This window comes from Clinocottus analis, unplaced genomic scaffold, assembly GCF_023055335.1.
Source record: "Clinocottus analis isolate CAN_PGR_092001 unplaced genomic scaffold, fCliAna1.0.p SCAF_36, whole genome shotgun sequence".
Taxonomy (NCBI): Eukaryota; Metazoa; Chordata; class Actinopteri; order Perciformes; family Cottidae; genus Clinocottus; species Clinocottus analis.
The window spans coordinates 628,655-645,853 of NW_027176109.1; the positions used below are offsets into that span (position 1 = coordinate 628,655).

Below are 17,199 nucleotides of genomic sequence, written 5' to 3' on the forward strand. Positions count from 1 at the left end.
TTATAGCGACTGTGTGAAACGGCTCTATTCATATGAGCTTATTCCAGAAGCGCTTCATATTTCCCCTTTTGCTCCTCGTTCTTCTCTCAGGTTTATCTGTGCTTTACCCCTCCCTCTCTCTCTTAGTCTGATCCTCTTCATTTTTTCCTCTGCGTCTCCTCTGCTTTGACTTTTCTTAACCTGGCATCCTCCTCTCTTCACACACTGCAGTGCATCACATGCACCTCTGTGTGTTTTATGGTTTGTCCGTCGCATGTTCCTCTACTACTTCCTTATTCTTTCTCAAGTCATCTGCCTCTCAACAAACTGAAGAACTGCAGCCCACGGTGTCCCATGACAAGCTGGTGGAATACATTGACTTCTTGCAGAAAAAAATAATCCCGTGGATTAATTTTTCTGCATTGCAATAACAAGCTGGGTCGCAGTTTCACCTCTGTCTTCTTAGCGTTTAAATCCACTGCGGCGCTTTTGGAGATATCGCAAAACTAAAAGCGTCAAGTTCAGTCAATAACCCAACATTATACCTTACTTCACTTAGCGTGTGCAATATGTGATATATTCTGTGAAATCATGAGTCATATACCTTCTGATGAAGGTGCAATATTCCCACATTACTTTCTTCCACCTCTCAAAATGTGCAATATTCCAATATAAGTCTCCCTTTTCTCTCTTTTCTGTTATTTAAGATGTTTTTTTAACTGTATCTAATACCTTTCTTGTACATATACCACCACCAGCAGGCAGCAGCAGCGCTAGCAGCAGCGCTAGCACCTTTTTGTACACATACCACCGCATGTATTGTAAAAGTCGGGTAACACGCCGCTACTAGCGTCGGTGGGTGTCCCCGCTGTAGCAAGCTAGCGCTGCTGCTAGCTCTCCGCTAGCTGCTGCTCGAGTCGGCCGTCGAGCCGCGGCTGGTCCCGCTACCTTCGGTGGTTGTCGGGGAGCTAGCAGCAACGCTAGCGGATAGTTAGCAGCAGCACTAGCTGGCTCCAGCGGAGGTACTAGCAAAGGTACTAGCGGCTTGTAACCCGACTTTTACGGTTTTGTTTTCGTATTTTCTATCTTTTCTCTTTGTTTTTATACTGTTTTAGTTTTTATTTCCTAAACTGTTGACTCTGAGAGTCCTGCACAAAGAAAAGCCTTAAACCAACTTTCACACAGATATAGAGAGAGAGAGATATTGGACTCTGGTGGCAAAAGTGAGCCGTCTCCTCGCGGTTAAATCCCTCACACCGAGAAGAGGAAAACCACGGCGTCTGCAGAACCACGTTGTCTTATTCATGGCGTGGCTGGTACATGCAGGCGTGTCTGGCCGGCCGAGTCCTCCACTCCTCCGGTTTCCTCTCTCTCTCCAGAGACACTGAGGACGAGAGAGACCCGCTGAGAGGATAATTCTGGGCTTGGTATTGGTGAGAGTGCTACAGTTAGTATTTTCTGTCACAGCGGTGCACCGAATGCTCCTCCACTGCATCTAATCTAGCAGTTGACAGCTGCTGTGTGTAAGTGTGTGTGTGAGAGTGTGTGTATCATCTTATTACATACAAATACTTGTCGTACATCTCATTCACGTCTGCGTGCGCGCCCGAGTTTTTACAATCTGCGTAGAAAATCACGTTCGCGTGCAGCTGATTTAGATTTTTTCACGAGGATTTATTTTTAAAAAATGAAACAACGGCGGCTAAAGAATGAAAGGCCGACGTAAGGACGGGTCACAAATCACGCTGGAAAGGTAATGGGTTATGATAAAGCTGTGAAAGAGGCAGCGTCCATGTATCAGGCGAGCGTAGCTGCATGTAGCTGCATGTAGCTGCATGTATCTGCATGTATCTGCATGTATCTGCATGTAGCTGCATGTAGCTGCATGTAGCTGCATGTAGCTGCATGTAGCTGCATGTAGCTGCATGTAGCTGCTGCTCGTCCAAGAGGAACATGTTGGTACTAAACCACGGGGCAGGACACGCGTGTGGAGACGAGAGATCAGACGGATGGACTCGAGCTGCAGAGACGATATCGAGCCAACGGGTCACTGGTTTCCATTTTAATTGACATGATTTGTCCTCAAAGATGAAAGGATCCACCTCGTGTCCCCCACGGCCAATCAGCCGAGAGCAAAATATCAACAGGAAGAAGCGTCGTAGATTTATTATAGAAGCAGTTTAATAGGAAAAACATTTAAGATTACAAAATACAGAGATTACAGGCAGAAAAATATATACTTTTTTATATTTATGTTTTAAATTTACTTAAAAAACAAAAAAAAGTATAATTTAAGTGACATCTTAGCACATACACAGTAATATACTTAAAATGTACTTAGTGTACTTTAAGTTGTTCCAATTTGGCACAAAAAATATACTTAATATACTTCAAGTTGTACTTAAATTCAAGGTTCAAAATACGTTGTTCCACTTTAAGTATACTTATGATTAGTAGGGCTTGAAGTATACTAAAAGAATACTCAAGTATGTAAAGATTAAATCCAAAAACAGCACAAATGACGGCAGGAATCCTTAAAAACACCCACGGACACAGAGACTCAACACAACGTTGAGCTCCGATAAGAAAGACGAGAGAAGTCGTCTCAACGCGCAGACGACACACTGAGCTTACAGACGCACACGACAGCTACACACTGCATACAAGGAGATGCAAACATACATTCAGGAGGAGATCATGTCTGCTGAGGTCTCAATTATTCATACGGGCGTTAAATCAATGACATGTGCAGATGCTGTACTGTACCTCATGACTCACGTCTCTAATGGTTCAGCACAAATGTGAGCAGCGCTCAGGCAAAAAAAAGATTAAATTAAAAAGAATTACTCCTACCCAGAGACTCCTACTCATTCAGCTGTGTTTTAAGCACTGTTCTGGTAATAATAAAAGGCCAGATAATTGTTAAACCTGACTGCACAAAACACCCTGTACAATAACAGTAATATCATGAAACCATGAAAGAGCTCTGGGATCTTCAATATTTGGGGGAAAAGCAGCAGAACGGATGACTTTTCACATTTTACCACCAGTGATGCCACTTTCTGAGGCTGTTGTGTTAAATCCAGCTCACCTCCAGCATTTTAAACCACTTGAAATGTTATTTTTTTTACCCTCGACTGTCAGTCTGAGAGAGGCTAACGCGGAACGACAAGTTCTGCAGACGACTTAGCAATGAGCTGTTATTGCTGGAGAGACCCACCTCGACTTAAACAGCAGGGTGTCTGGTTGGGTTGGGGGGGGGGGGGCTTGAATACGCAGTAATTCAGCCTCCTGCTGGCACACGCCGCAACATTATAAGTATATTAAAGGGTGGAGAAGAAGAAAAACAGCTGCTAAAGTCTGTAATCTACTTCCCTTCTCTTCTCCCGCTCGCAAAGAATCTGCAGAATTCAGTCAGGACGAGCTGAGCTGCGGATGTGAGCGGATGAAACACCACGCCACCACTCGGCTGCGGCGGCGGCAACACGTGCACGATGCGCGGCGCAGGACGCCTGCGGCGCTGTGGCGGCGGCTCTGCTAATCCGCTGCGTTGCTGTACAGCTGCACCAAGAACATCGGCTGCAGAGTCACTGCATCCAGCGCTGCAGCGCTAACACACAAACCCCAACTTCAGCGTCCTCAGAAGTGTCACACAAGTACGAGTCCCTCTCTCACACACACACACACACACACACACACACACACACACACACACACACTCACACACACACACACACACACAGAGCGCTGAAAGGCCGGGCAGTGCACGCCTCAGTAGTGTGTGCCAGCCTAATCTAGTCGGGCCTTTTATCCCGTCTCCTCCCTCCACTTCCACTTAAATCAACACTTCGCTGAGAGCTACAAAGCTAGCTCGCGCCCTCGGCGCACACGTACACATGCGCACGCTTCACTCCTCCCTCGCTTTCGTTCGTTAGTCTCCGTTTCTCTCTCACGTCGGCCGGAGAGCGTGAATGAATAGAAGCGGCGTGTTGGCGGCTCTACAGTCGGATGACATCAGTTTCACGGCGGGAACGAGTATAAAGCGGCCGACGCTGTTGTTCGTCGAAAGCGGTCGCGCAGTGCTTCCCAAATATTTGCTGGAGTTGCCGGGGAGCGGCGGCGAGGGCGACAGGAAGTGCGACAGGAAGTGCGACAGGAAGTGCGACAGGAAGTGCGACTCGAACGGCGTTCATGAGTCTGTGTTTTTATTCATGAACCTCAAGTTGAAATGTCACAAACGACGGAGCAGCAAACAGGCCACACAACGATGCACTATCTTGAGAAAATCACCAGCGTGCAAGTGGACGCACACATGCAACCTCTTTCTCACACACACACACACACACACACACACACAGGGCAATATAAACAGCTTACTTAGTCATTAGTGACCATTCGCTCTGGACGTGCTCCCTGCAATCAGCAACAGCCGATGTTTGGACTGCCTTAACATGCATACCCACGCACACACACACACACACACACACACACACGCGCACACACACACACACACACACACACACACACAGTTACGTAGACAGCTCTGCACGAGAGCTCTGAAAAGTAATTTGACTGGGGCCCAACAAAAGGAGTGTTTTCCTAGGATAATCCCCCAGCTGGGACCGCAGGGGTTCAGTGTGTGTTTGTGTGTGTGTGTGTGTGTGTGTGTTTGTGTGTGTGCACCAGAACCCTGGAGAGTGGGTGTCTTGTGTTTTTGCGTTTGTACTTGTGCCTGTGTGTGTGTTTGGAGGATCGAGCTGAGTCGGGAGGGTTTTTATTCAGGATTTCATTAGCGGGGAAGAGGAGCTGTTTGGCCTTGCCGGCCACCTCTGGCTCCGGGACAAGACTGCGTCTGTAACCAGGATGAACCGTCTGAGGGCAGTTGTGCAGCGTCTCACTGCGCTGCTTTATATATATATTCCTCTCTGGCCGAGGAAGGGATAATAAGCTCCAGAGTTTGTTCACACTTCAGTGTCCCGTGTGCTTTAAACGCTCCCATTGAGAGGTGAGGAGCCTCGAGTCAAAGGGTTGAATATTTACCTGCTGCTTCATGATCGTACATCTGAGGAATGCATCATTCTTTCCAGATGTCTCTCTGATTATTCTTTAATATCCATGAGCGCATGTGGCAGCGCTGCAAGCGAAACAAACGGGGATGATTGAGAGGGTTTTAGGCGTCAGCGCGTCGATGTAGTTCGTGTTCTGGACTCCGTGCTCGTTGCTTTGACGCCTCTCTGAGATCTTTTGGCGGACCAGACGCCTCGTTCATTATTTATCATTTATTATTATACGCGCTGCACATTTTGTCCTTTGGGTTAAAGATTTTGCACTTTGTTGACAGCTTTAATGGGACTTGGAGGGGGGGGGCAGCTTCCTGTCAACGGGGGCGGAGTCGTCTTCAGCAAACAACGGGTATGAGCAGTCGAACGTTATGTGCACGTTGCACATCCTAGTTATTTATTATTATCAAGACTTTTGGAGAGAACTCCCCTGCACATAGCCGGACGTCACGGTGCGCTTTCACCGTCAAGCGTTTGCCTCGAGGCCTAAAAGGCACATTTGTGTGAAATACAGGACTTTATTTCACCGCGTGGAGTTTAGATCTAACCCTGAGGGGCTCCAGCCGGATGCGGAGCGACCACGAGGGGTTAATCTGAGTCCACGGTGCAGGTTTTGAGTTATTGTTCGGCGGTCAGATTACACCCCTTGAGAGGAGCGACCACCAACGCCACGCTGATGTGTTTACTTTGTGATGCGAGCGGCGCTGTGGAGCGCCGTCTCCTTTCATTAATAAACACCAGACTGTGATGGAGGCTGAAGGTTTGGAGACGGAAACGGCTTCAAGAGATCTGTTCCATGAAAAGGAGACGAAAGTGTTTGTTTTAGGCGTTTTTTTTTATTCATAACGCCGGCTTAGCGTCGATTGGCTCGCTGCAGCTGAACCTTCACATAAACGAAGCGCGATGATCACGTGTTTCTCGTCCATGTCCACATGCAAAATCAATATATATTTTAATATCTGATTTATTTTTGTGGTATGGAAGCCCATTTCCGCCACAAAAAAAAATGATGACAAAATATATATATTTGAAAAAGAAAATTTGAATTTTTTTTTTTCGTGGACTATTTTTTTTATGGACACAAAAGTCGACAAAAAAAAAAAAAAAAAAAAAGTTTTGTCGACTTTGGTGTCCATAAAAAAAATAGTCCACGAAAAAAAAAAATTCAAATTTTCTTTTTCAAATATATATATTTTGTCATTTTTTTTTGTTATTTTTTTTTTGTCTTATTTTTTACTTAAAAAAATTATTATACATCCCTCTTTTTTGTCCGATTTTTTTTTTTGGTCGAATTTTTTTTTTTTTGTGGCGGAAATGGGCTTCCATATCGTGTAGCTCTGTCAAAGTGTCACTTGCAGTGTCTTTCTATAGAAATCACGTCAGTAGTACAGCAGAGACCGAAAAAGTCTTGTTACAAGCCGCTATTACCTTCGGTGGTTGTCCTCGTTAGCTCCCCGCTGTAGTCAGCTAGCGCTGCTGCTGCTAGCTCCCTACTGGAGCCAGCTAGCGCCGCTGCTGCTAGCTCCCTACTGGAGCCAGCTAGCGCAGCTGCTGCTAGCTCCCTACTGGAGCCAGCTAGCGCTGCTGCTGCTGCTAGCTCCCTACTGGAGCCAGCTAGCGCTGCTGCTAGCTCCCCGCTGTAGCCAGCTAGCACTGCTGCTAGCTCCCCAACAACCACTGAAGGTAGCGTGACCAGCCCCGGCTCGACTCGGGCAGCGGGGACATGTGATTTGTTTGGGAGCAGAGAATGCTAACAGATGTCAAGGAAACTAATGTGTGTGAGACGTATGCGACACGTTGAGATGTGTATTTATAGTCCGTTGGTACACCTGCATGTGTTTACTGGGACCAGGTGTGGCCCACTAACTGTAGAAAACATGTCCAGGCTCATCGGGTCCCCGAAGAGGAGGCCATCTTCAAATGTGGCAAAAGATAATCGAGGGTCTTTTCCACATTTTCTCCACCGAGGAGTCAGACTCTCTCCGCTCGCCACCAACGGATGGATTCAAAAGGTTTAGTGGAGAACGTTTAAAAGTCGGGACTCTCCTTTAAAACATGAAAATAGAAACAGTGAAAGATAAAAGTAGAAGGGAGAGAGAAGGAAGCAACAGCTGAGGAGGATAAGGAACAACATGAGGGGAAATCCCTCAGGCCATCCTTTCAATTATCTCTCCGGTCCCTGGAGGAAGAATCACTCCCCCCCCCCTCACACACACACACACACACACACACACACACACACACACACACACACACACACACACAATGATAATAGGAAATGTGTCGACCACATCCCTGTGCTGGTGGTAATAAAGTCGTTTTATATGACAGTTTGTATGCAAATAATGACCGGAGAGATGGATATTTTCAATTATATCCACGTACTCAGTCTGTGAACATTTCATATTCCTTGTTTACACGCAGACAAATGAAAACATCAGCTTTTATAGATATTCGTTTGTTTTGCAACATATTTTTACCCCAGACAACTGAGAGCGGGATAATTAAAACGCAAACATTCATTACGGAGATGACTGATGTTGTTGCGTCTGAGCGAGATGTGAGTCCTGTGACACGGCGTCAGAGAATAAATGAATACAATCTCATTCGTGGAGAAACAAAACAAGCGGTCCTGATTACACCGGATCAATGAACGTGTGACTTCAGGAGGCGGATCATGAATTCACATCAGGGCCGAACACGAGTCAACAGGTTGTGTGTAAAAAAATGTTTTAAAAAAGGTTCCCACACTCAGCTGATGGTCCTTAAGCTTTTTAACTGTGAGTGAAAATCCTCCTGCGGCTATTTTAAGTCCCAGCATGCCCCATTCAGACAATCTTTTGGCATAAAATCTGTATTTTTTTCCATGTTTGAACCAATCGACACAGATTCCTGACTGAAACTCCTTCCTAACAGGACAAGACTTTGTTTTATTGTGATTGTTGTTCAGGTTCTGATTCTTTAGGTCCTAATCTTTACAAAAAGGTGTCTTATTGACGCTCCAGGAGGCTTTTTTAATGGGAATCTGGTTCATATCATGCTGGATGTTCATAGTTACCATCAAACTATCTTTTAAAAGTGATTTTTTTGCAGATATGCATTTTTTTCCCAAGACTTTGCTGAACAAATACACACAATAAACACAAGTATTGGAATTAATTTGGGGCTCCTACAATGAACACACGTGAGGAGTCCAAAACTTTTCACTGTGTAGTTGAAGGCCGGTCCAGCATTTGTGAAAACCTGGACAGAAGATCTTACAGCTTCACGGCCACGGGCCGTACCCATTACACACACATTACACACACACAGACACACACAGACACACACTTAAAGCAGCGAGCAGCTGGAGGTTGCGCTCGTTGTCTCCTCCTTTTCATCCAGAGATAACGTCTTTGTCGGGCACTTAGCACGCTGCTCTGAAAGCGTCCGTCTCCAAGAGTTGTGAAATCAGCCTGAGAGAGATGTTTTTTCCCTTTAAGCCCCAAAAGCATCTGCAGGCTGACTGGAGTCATGTTTGCTGCCAGACAACATTAGACCTCTTAGACCTTGTATCAGGAAGTATTAGGGACTATTAGACAAGTATTAGAGACTATTGTGAAGAGGACGGGCCCCGAGCACCTTTCTTAAAGGTGTCGGCCTCCATCCGACAGTGAACTGTGCATGTCACGTCTGCACAGTGTCACATTGTCGCCGCTCTTCATCAGTAAACATCGTGCGGTAATAATTTGCACTGCAGGAGAGTTGTGAAGCCTGATTCATACTCTGGTTTTATGCAGAGATGCAGGACAGCATGGCCGCCCTCGCGTGGTCAAATCGGCCATCTTGCGTGCGTCACCCCAAATGTCTGACTCTCCGTCAAAGCAACGCAGCCCACAAGGCTGTGATTGGTCCGCTGACCACGTCCTGAGTCTCTCATGTCCGGTTTCACAGCATCATACCTCTGTTTTTAAAAGCCGCAGCAGAAACAGGAACAATGGATCCTGTTGAAGAACGTTTGGCTGAAGAGGTCCACAAATATGAGCATTTATAAAACCTGACGAGTATCAGGACACAAAGATGGAGGGAGATATCGGTGAACGTCGGTGTGCAGGTCCACTCTAAACGGTCGTAGCGCCACCTGCTGGTCTGGAGTATGAAAAAGGGACGGGAACTATAAACCAACACGAGTCCGACTGCGTGGCCAGCCGCAGTTGCAAAAGTAAATTTTGCCCCTGAGCCTGCAAAGGCAGATCTTAAAAGCTTCCACGGGGTTCTGCAGGTGCATGTTGCAGCAGCGGTTGCCCGTGGTGGAGGTTTTGGCCCGATGGGATATTCTGCTCCCCCTCAAAAAAAAAAACCTGCATGGCGCCGCCGCCGGTTTGAGGTAGACGGCCCTGACAGCAGCTCTTAAGAGGCAGCCGGTCCATTAGACGAGGGGTCGCTTACAGAGTGGCAAACTATTAAAAATGCAGCAGCAGCATTATTCTCTGACCCAACTTCTGTCTCCTTCACTGCATCTCTCTCTTGGATCTTTACGTCTTATTTCAAATTCCTTTTGCCGCCGCCATCTGCTCCGTTTTTTCCAACGTTCATCTCACTCAGCTCACATCTTCTTTCCCTCCTCCTCCTCCTCTTCCTCCTCCATGCACCTTTTTCCTTCTACGTTTCTTCTCCAAACCTGAACCTCGCTCGCCCCTCCGTGCAGGCGCTGACCCGCTTAAGCTCCCTCGCTCCTCCTCGCCGTGGCGAGGCGCCGGGTCAGCGTCCGCTACTGTACTCGGGACGAGAATAGCTCGGCGGCCCCGCGGAGAATAATAAATGGACATATATGGGCGGTTAGGAGAGTCCCTTTTTTTTTTAAAGCGGTAAAAACTACCCAGGCTTGGAGAACTGAACAGATGGTAGAAGAGAGAGAGAAAGAGCCCAGAACACAGTGGGAGAGAGGCAGGAAAAGGGAGAGAGGAAAGGAAAGGAGTGAGCGAGAGGTTTGCTAGTCGCAGGGCACGAGAAGAAGGCAGCATGCGGCATGCGATGCTATCAAGATCCAAACACAAGAGCTCGGCCCTCAACAAGAATCATTCTGCGACGGCACTTTTGTGTTCGACATGACGAGGAACCGAAGCTCTGAAGGAAGGAAGGAAAGGAAGGAAGGAAAGGGAGGACAGAGAGAGCAGTGAAAAAGTGACTAGTGTAAAGCTCCATGTGTGTGTCCTTGACTCCCTCGTCTTCATGATGTTTACTCATCACAGCCCCTAAAAAAAAGAAAAGAAAAGCTGAGCGCATTTATGGAGCGCTCGCTGTAATGGAGAGTAATTGAATGTGAAAATCTCATTTTTGAAGGATGGGAATATTGTACTTAGACGTCCGGGCGTGTCCGGGCGTGTGCCATCACTTTGATATCGGCTGAATGCCGTTTCTCATTAGCCTAATTAAAGCGGCGCGTGTGCCCGCTGAGCATATTAGCGCTCTGTTCTGCGGCGAGCTAACGATCGGCCGGCTGATAACGCAACTTCTTCATCCTCTGCTTCTCTCTTATCTTCCTCTCGACGATTATCATCAAAAGACTCTCGTCCTCGGTCATCATCATCATCATCATCAGAGACAAGATTTTAAAAACATGAATAGCGCCACTATCATCTTTACATACTGCATAAAAAGCCTGTTATGACCAAATGGTGTTAATAACACTCCAACTTCTTAAAGTTATGGTGATGTTAGTGCTCCAGAAGTCTTGTGACCTAATATTTATGGCGAGAAAGTCTCTTATCAACTTGTAAACAGTTTGTGTATTAATATAAACACAATTTTTGTGGCTCATAGATAAATATATATATATATTTTTACTATAATCAGTGTGGTGGAAGAGGACCACTTTAAAAAAACACCCTTTTTATAAGAAGACGGCGGAGTTAAGTCAGGGGGCGGGGCTTAACAGATTGGTTACGCCCCCTAACTTAAGAAGTACGTATTTTAAACCAAATCATGACATTTTACCGAAAGCTAATAGCAGCTAGCAGCATGTTAATGCTCCAGAAGTCTTGTGAGCTAATGTATAAGGTGAGAAAGTCCACAACGTCGTGGATGGACAGGTCGGTTACGCCCCCCTGACTTAACTCCGCCCTCTTCTCAGAAGACACGCCCACCACAGCTTAGTTCATGCAACAAAAGTACTTATCTTAAATCAAATCATGACATTTCATCTACAGCTAGTAGCAGCTAGCAGCTAGCATCCATATGGGACGAGTCGAGAGGTGAAATTAGATCCGAAAAACGTAAAATATGTACATATGACGTGCAAAATGTCAGCGTGCTGTACCGTATAGAGACGCCTTCCCGTGAGATTAAGTTGCATTTTCAAATTAAAGTTCATAAAAGCAAATAGAGAGAGACTGAAAAGTCAATGCCACTTTCCCAACATGCTAGATTTTCATGATTGCCGTTTAATTTCCAGTTATGACACATTCCAGCCCGACCGCTTCAAAGCGTCACAGCAAACAATCACCAGACGCTATAATTTGTTTTTGTGCTTTTCATTCGGTCCAATTAGAGATCCTCACGGCCCGGATCAGCAGCAGAACGTCTTCGGTAGAAAAGTAAATAAAAAACAACGCCATCGATCAACAACGCGGCGGCCGAGACGAGACCTGAACCCTGAACGCGTCGAGCAGAGAGAAGATGTCCTCCTGATGGCTACGCTCACACACACACACACACACACACACACACACACACACACACACACACACACACACGCACACACACACACACACACACACACACACACACTAACTGGACCTAGAAGCCATGACGGAGGCAGAGCGCTGCGTTTAACAGCCACACACACTTTGTCACCCGGCGCTACGTTGTTAGCTTAAGATCGTCATTTTCATAACTGCCTTTGTGTGGAGAAGCAGCGTCTTGTGTCTAAAGAGTGCTGCTGTAAGGGAGGGAAGGCCACACACACACACACACACACACACACACACACACACAGATGATTGATTTCCACTGAAGGAGAGCCTCCACTCTCTGGAATAAAGATTAATAAGAGGCCATTTACATCTCCAATCAGATCAGTGAGCTAGAAGGAGGAGGTGTGTGTGTGTGTGTGTGTGTGTAGGGGGGGGGGGGCACACAATAAATACAACCAGCAAGTCTTTGTCTGCTCTTGTTCGTTGTACACAAAGAGTCTGAAAACCACCTGCACACACACACACACACACACACACACACACACACACACTTCACATATTTGAAGTCAGAGAGCAGCTCAGGCAGATCAAACACTGGCTTGTTGTCAAGGTCCATATAGACGTATATCTGAACTATGCTATGGGACACACACACACACACACACACACACACACACACACACACACACACACACACACACACACACACACAGAACTGCTCCTCTGGGACCGAGAGCTTTAATGACAGCAAGCTGCACGGAGGTGGGGTCAGAAGGAGTCACTATTCAGAGGCCACACACACACACACACACACACACTCCCACTAACACAGGATACACACACACACACACACACACACTCAGTCCTTCGCTCACACACACGCACTGACGGACAAAGTTACAGCCTCATGTACAGTCACGGAAACAAAGCTGACACACAGATGCTGTTTTTATTCATGTATGGATAGATATGCAAACACACACACACACACACACACACACACACACACACACACACACACTCGACAGGAAACACTGGGGAGGGTAGGATCCAATTGGATTTGACCTTGAAGCGGCGGGACGGAGGCAGGGCTGATGGGAGGATGGATGAGTCCGGGGGCTCGATGCCTGTTGCACCAGGTGACCTTGAACCCAGAGATGAATCACCGAGAACAGCAGCGCGGTGACGAAGTTAATCTGTGTGTGTGTGTGTGTGTGTGTGTGTGTGTGTGTGTGTGTGTGTGTGTGTGTGTGTGTGTGGCTCCTGGATTAGAAATGACGCTTCTTTGTCGTCGCTGGAACATTTTAATCATATTTCCTTTTCGGTTCATTAAGAACTCGACGCAACAACAACAACAACCGATGTTTACATGAAAATATGAAGTATGAAATACACATGATGGAAATACTGCTGCTGAAGTTTAGGAGGAGGAGGAGGAGGAGGAGGAGGAGGAGAAGAAGAAGACAATCAAGAAGGAGGGGAAGAAGAAGAATCATGAGAAGAAGAAGAAGGAGACGATCAAGAAGGAGGAGAAGAAAGAGGAGAAGAAGAAAGATGGATTGGAGATGTCATTTTAATTCTGTTCAGGGAAGAAAAACTAAAATATTAAACAGAAACCTTTAGTGAAGATCTTTGGTTTGTGTTGTGCAATAAACGTGCAATAAATTGTGCAATAAACGTGCGTGTAGCAAACAGAGGCTATAACATAATAATAATAATAATAATAATAATAATAATAATAATAATAATAATAATAATAATAATAACACATCCGGCTCGGCGTTGGCCTCAGTGTACTCAGAGTTGCAGCTCCTGATCGCTCAACCTCCAGCAGTCTTTATGAAAACATCAGCCCAGATGTGAGAGCGCCGACCTGCACGTCATCTACAGCTAATTATGAATATTAATCTGGAGCTGAAGCTTCTGCAGCGGTCGCCTGTAAAGTCTCACGTTCTGAGTCGGCGAGCACACGTTTCATCCCACAAGACTGAAGAAACATCAGAACCATCAACGCGACTTCAACCCGCCTGGAAACGTCCAGATGTGACGCGTTCAGAGGATCAGGACGTCTTAAACTACAAAATGAAAAGCAGCCAAACTCCTGTGATCATCATCACGGGACAGAAGCTCCACCAGAAGATTCTCCTCGTGTCTTTACTGGTTCAAACCACCGGCTTCACCAGCTGCTGCCGGTCTGCAGACGCAACCTTCTCTCCTCCATCATGGTGCCTCCTCTCCTCCGTCTCCCTCCATCTTTCTCACCTACTGACACATTTACTAAATATTTGCGGGCGCACCTGCCGACTCCTCCAGATCTCACCCAGCAAATGACTCACGAGCAGACTGAAGGGAGAACCGGCGGGAGCCGATCGATCGGGCCGGACCGATCCGTTGCCCTCAGAAGACTCAAAAGATCTCTCGTGTGAAACAAAGTATGGACGTACAGCGAAGAAAGAACAAAAGAAACGAAGACGGCGCTTCGTTTTCTGCACTCTTGACGAGCGGATACGAGTCTCAGGTTCCATCAGGGGGGAGTCTATCGCCTGGAGAGGGAGGAGGAGGAGGAGGAGGAGGAGGAGGTGGTGGTTTGGGGGATGGAGCGACAGAGCGGGAGGACAAAGTAGGAGAGAGACAACACCGGCTGTGGGGGAGGGAATGAGGGAGGAAGGGAGGAAGGGAAGGAAGGAAGGGTGGGCCTCATGCCCTGAACTTGAACCCGGCGCTGGAGAGAGGAGGCCGGGGTCAAACGCTGGAGAGGATGGAAAGCTGAGTGACAGATGGAGGGGGGGGGGGGGGGGCTCTGCCTCCCATCTTACAGCTTTTCCAAACACATGTGAGATGTTTGAAGATCTCCTTCTTGGCTAAGGAGGAATTATTAATAAACCATGCACTTGAAACCGTCGGAAAATGGGATTTTAGATAAGAGGTCTTAAGACCAACGCCCCCCCCCCCCCCCCCTCTCTCTGAGTTGACGGTGTACAGCAGGTGGGCCTGCTGGCGGCCTCCTACCTTGGTCTGGAGATAGTGGGGGTAGTAGTAGGTGTAGTGGGGGTACATTTGATGCTGATCCAAACGTTTTCCCATGTAGCTGGAATCCAATCAGAGATGCTGGAGGCCGGAGGGCGGAGCTCACAGGTGAGGTCCACTTTACACACTCACCTCCAAAAGGGAGGGGGGGACGAGGGGGGGCTGGATCCTTTCAGACGACGAGAGAGAGAGAGAGAGCTCTCCTCTTACTGAGGTGTGTGTGTGTGTGTGTGTGTGTGTGTGTGTGTGTGTGTGTGTGTGTTGGGGGCTTAATGCACAGGAAGGAAGGGATACGAGTACAGATATCACTTGGGATGTAAAGTCAAGGCGACTTGTCTGAGCGCTCAGAGAGAGAGAGAGAGAGAGAGAGAGAGAGAGAGAGAGAGAGAGAGAGAGAGAGAGAGAGAGAGAGAGAGAGAGAGAGAGAGAGAGAGAGATGGAGTGGCAGCAAACAAAAAAGACAAGGGTTTAAGAAGAAGGAGGAGAGGAAAGGAAGATATTAAAAAAGGTTAGCAGGAGGCAACACCGGAAACAATAGAGGGGATTGAAGAGCAGGACAGAGAGAGAGGAAAGAAGAGGAGGAAGAAGAGGAGGAAGAGGAGGAGGAGGAAGAGGAGGAATGGATGGGATCCGGTTGCCGGTCCCTTGCGCTCTAAAAATCAGACTGACTCTTCTTCTCCGCTGCCCTGAACATGCCCCTCAGTCTCTCTCTCCGTCTCTTCCCTCCTTCCTGTGTATCAGTTCCCCTGTCTCGCTCTCTCGCTCTCGCTCTCTCGAACACACACACTCTCACACACACACACACACACTCTCTCTCTCTCTCTCACACACACACACACACACACACACCAGACGAGACCCCGATCCCACCGGGAGCTCGGCTGTATCCTGGAGAACACGCTGTGTCCTCTCTGCTCGGTCCTCAGAAGACGAAGAAATCAGCGATGAACTCACACATGGATGATGGAGGAGGAGGAGGAAGAAGAGGAGGAAGAAGAGGAGGAGGAGGAGGAGTGTGGTCTCTCTCACTCCCTTCCCTGTTTGGTTAAGCTCCGGGGGGGATGGATAGGTAGATATAATCGCTGGAGGATGAGCGCAAAAAGAAAAGCCTCGGTATGAACTCCTCTCGCTCCGGAGGAGGAAGAGGAGGAGGAGGAAGAAGCAGATAGTCCCGTCCAGAAGCGCTCGGCACAGTGAGGCAGAATCCAAGGTTGCCTCCTCCAACTCTTGTCTCCTTCTCTCTTCCCCTCTGCGATCCTTCTCTTTCTTCTCCAGCTCTCTCCCTCCTGACGGCTCGCGCCGGGCAGCCGTCACAGTCTGTGTGGCGGCGGCGGCGGCGGTGTGTGTGGAGTGTGTGGAGTGTGTGTGTGGAGTGTGTGTGTGTGTGTTTGTGTGGCTGTTGCCGTCTGCTCCACTCTGGGTGCTGGAGCAGAGAGGGGGCTCGGCTTCAGCGCAGATATGCTCCTCCCTCCCTCCCTCTCTCTCTTTCTCTCTCTCTCTCTGTGTTTTTCATGGAACTATGGGAGGGGTTGGTCCTGCCCTCGTGTGTGTGTGTGTGTGTGTGTGTGTGTGTGTGTGTGTGTGTGTGTGTGTGTGTGTGTGTGTGTGTGTGTGTGTGTTCAATAGAAAAGAAGGCAGAGATGGGCTGCTCCGCTGGCAGGAAGGCGGAGCTGGTGGAGGAGTGAGGAGCGGAGGTGAAGGGTGAGAGGAGGATACGAGTCTAATCTGGAAACAGAGGGAACCCCCTGCTGGCGCTCCGCAGGCGCCGCAACGTTTTACACAATTAAAGCCGTCTGAAGTAAACCGAGCAACACAATTGTCATATTTCCATGTCGACACACACACACACACACACACACACACACACACACACACACACACACACACACGCTTGAATGGCCCTCCGAACGCCTCGTTCAACACGTGTCCAGTGAAGGGCCCAACATAGCAGTGTGTGTGTGTGTGTGTGTGTGTGTGTGTGTGTGTGTGTGTGTGTGTGTGTGTGTGTGTGTGTGTGTGTGTGTGTGTGTGTGTGTGTGTGTGGTTCAGTGGTTGTGCGGCACAGTGACCCACTGACACAGTGCCGCCTGCTATGTGATGTAACAGGTTTAAGTTCTGCTCTTACATAAGCACAGTGAGCCATGCATGAAGAGCTCTGCCCTCTGACTGCAGCTGTGTGTGTGTGTGTGTGTGTGTGTGTGTGTGTGTGTGTGTGTGTGTGTGTGTGTGTGTGTGTGTGTGTAGGAGACGAGGGTTGGCAGACAATGTAAGTTCACTGCAGTAGAATAAAGGAATGAGAACAGAATGCAAACGCAAAAACTTCCACGAAGGGAAGAGATTTATTAATCTACTTTATGGACTTTGCAGCAAAATGACTTCGCTGTGTTTGAGCCGCTGTGCAGGCCCCGCCCACTACGTCCAAAACTCTACTTGTACATTTGGGATTGAGAGCAAAGGGT

At 47.8% G+C, this 17,199-nt stretch overlaps 1 protein-coding gene across 1 annotated transcript in view; it reads right to left on the bottom strand.

The window, feature by feature from the left end:
- LOC137799546 (RNA-binding motif, single-stranded-interacting protein 3-like) overlaps positions 1 to 16,132 on the bottom strand; it is a 109,154-nt gene extending 93,022 nt beyond the window's left edge. The window contains exon 1 of the mRNA XM_068596342.1: positions 14,723 to 16,132. Within this exon, the coding sequence (XP_068452443.1) occupies positions 14,723 to 14,797 (75 nt within the window). The 5' untranslated portion in view covers positions 14,798 to 16,132. The remainder of the gene's footprint in view (positions 1 to 14,722) is intronic.
- Positions 16,133 to 17,199: the final 1,067 nt, after the last annotated feature.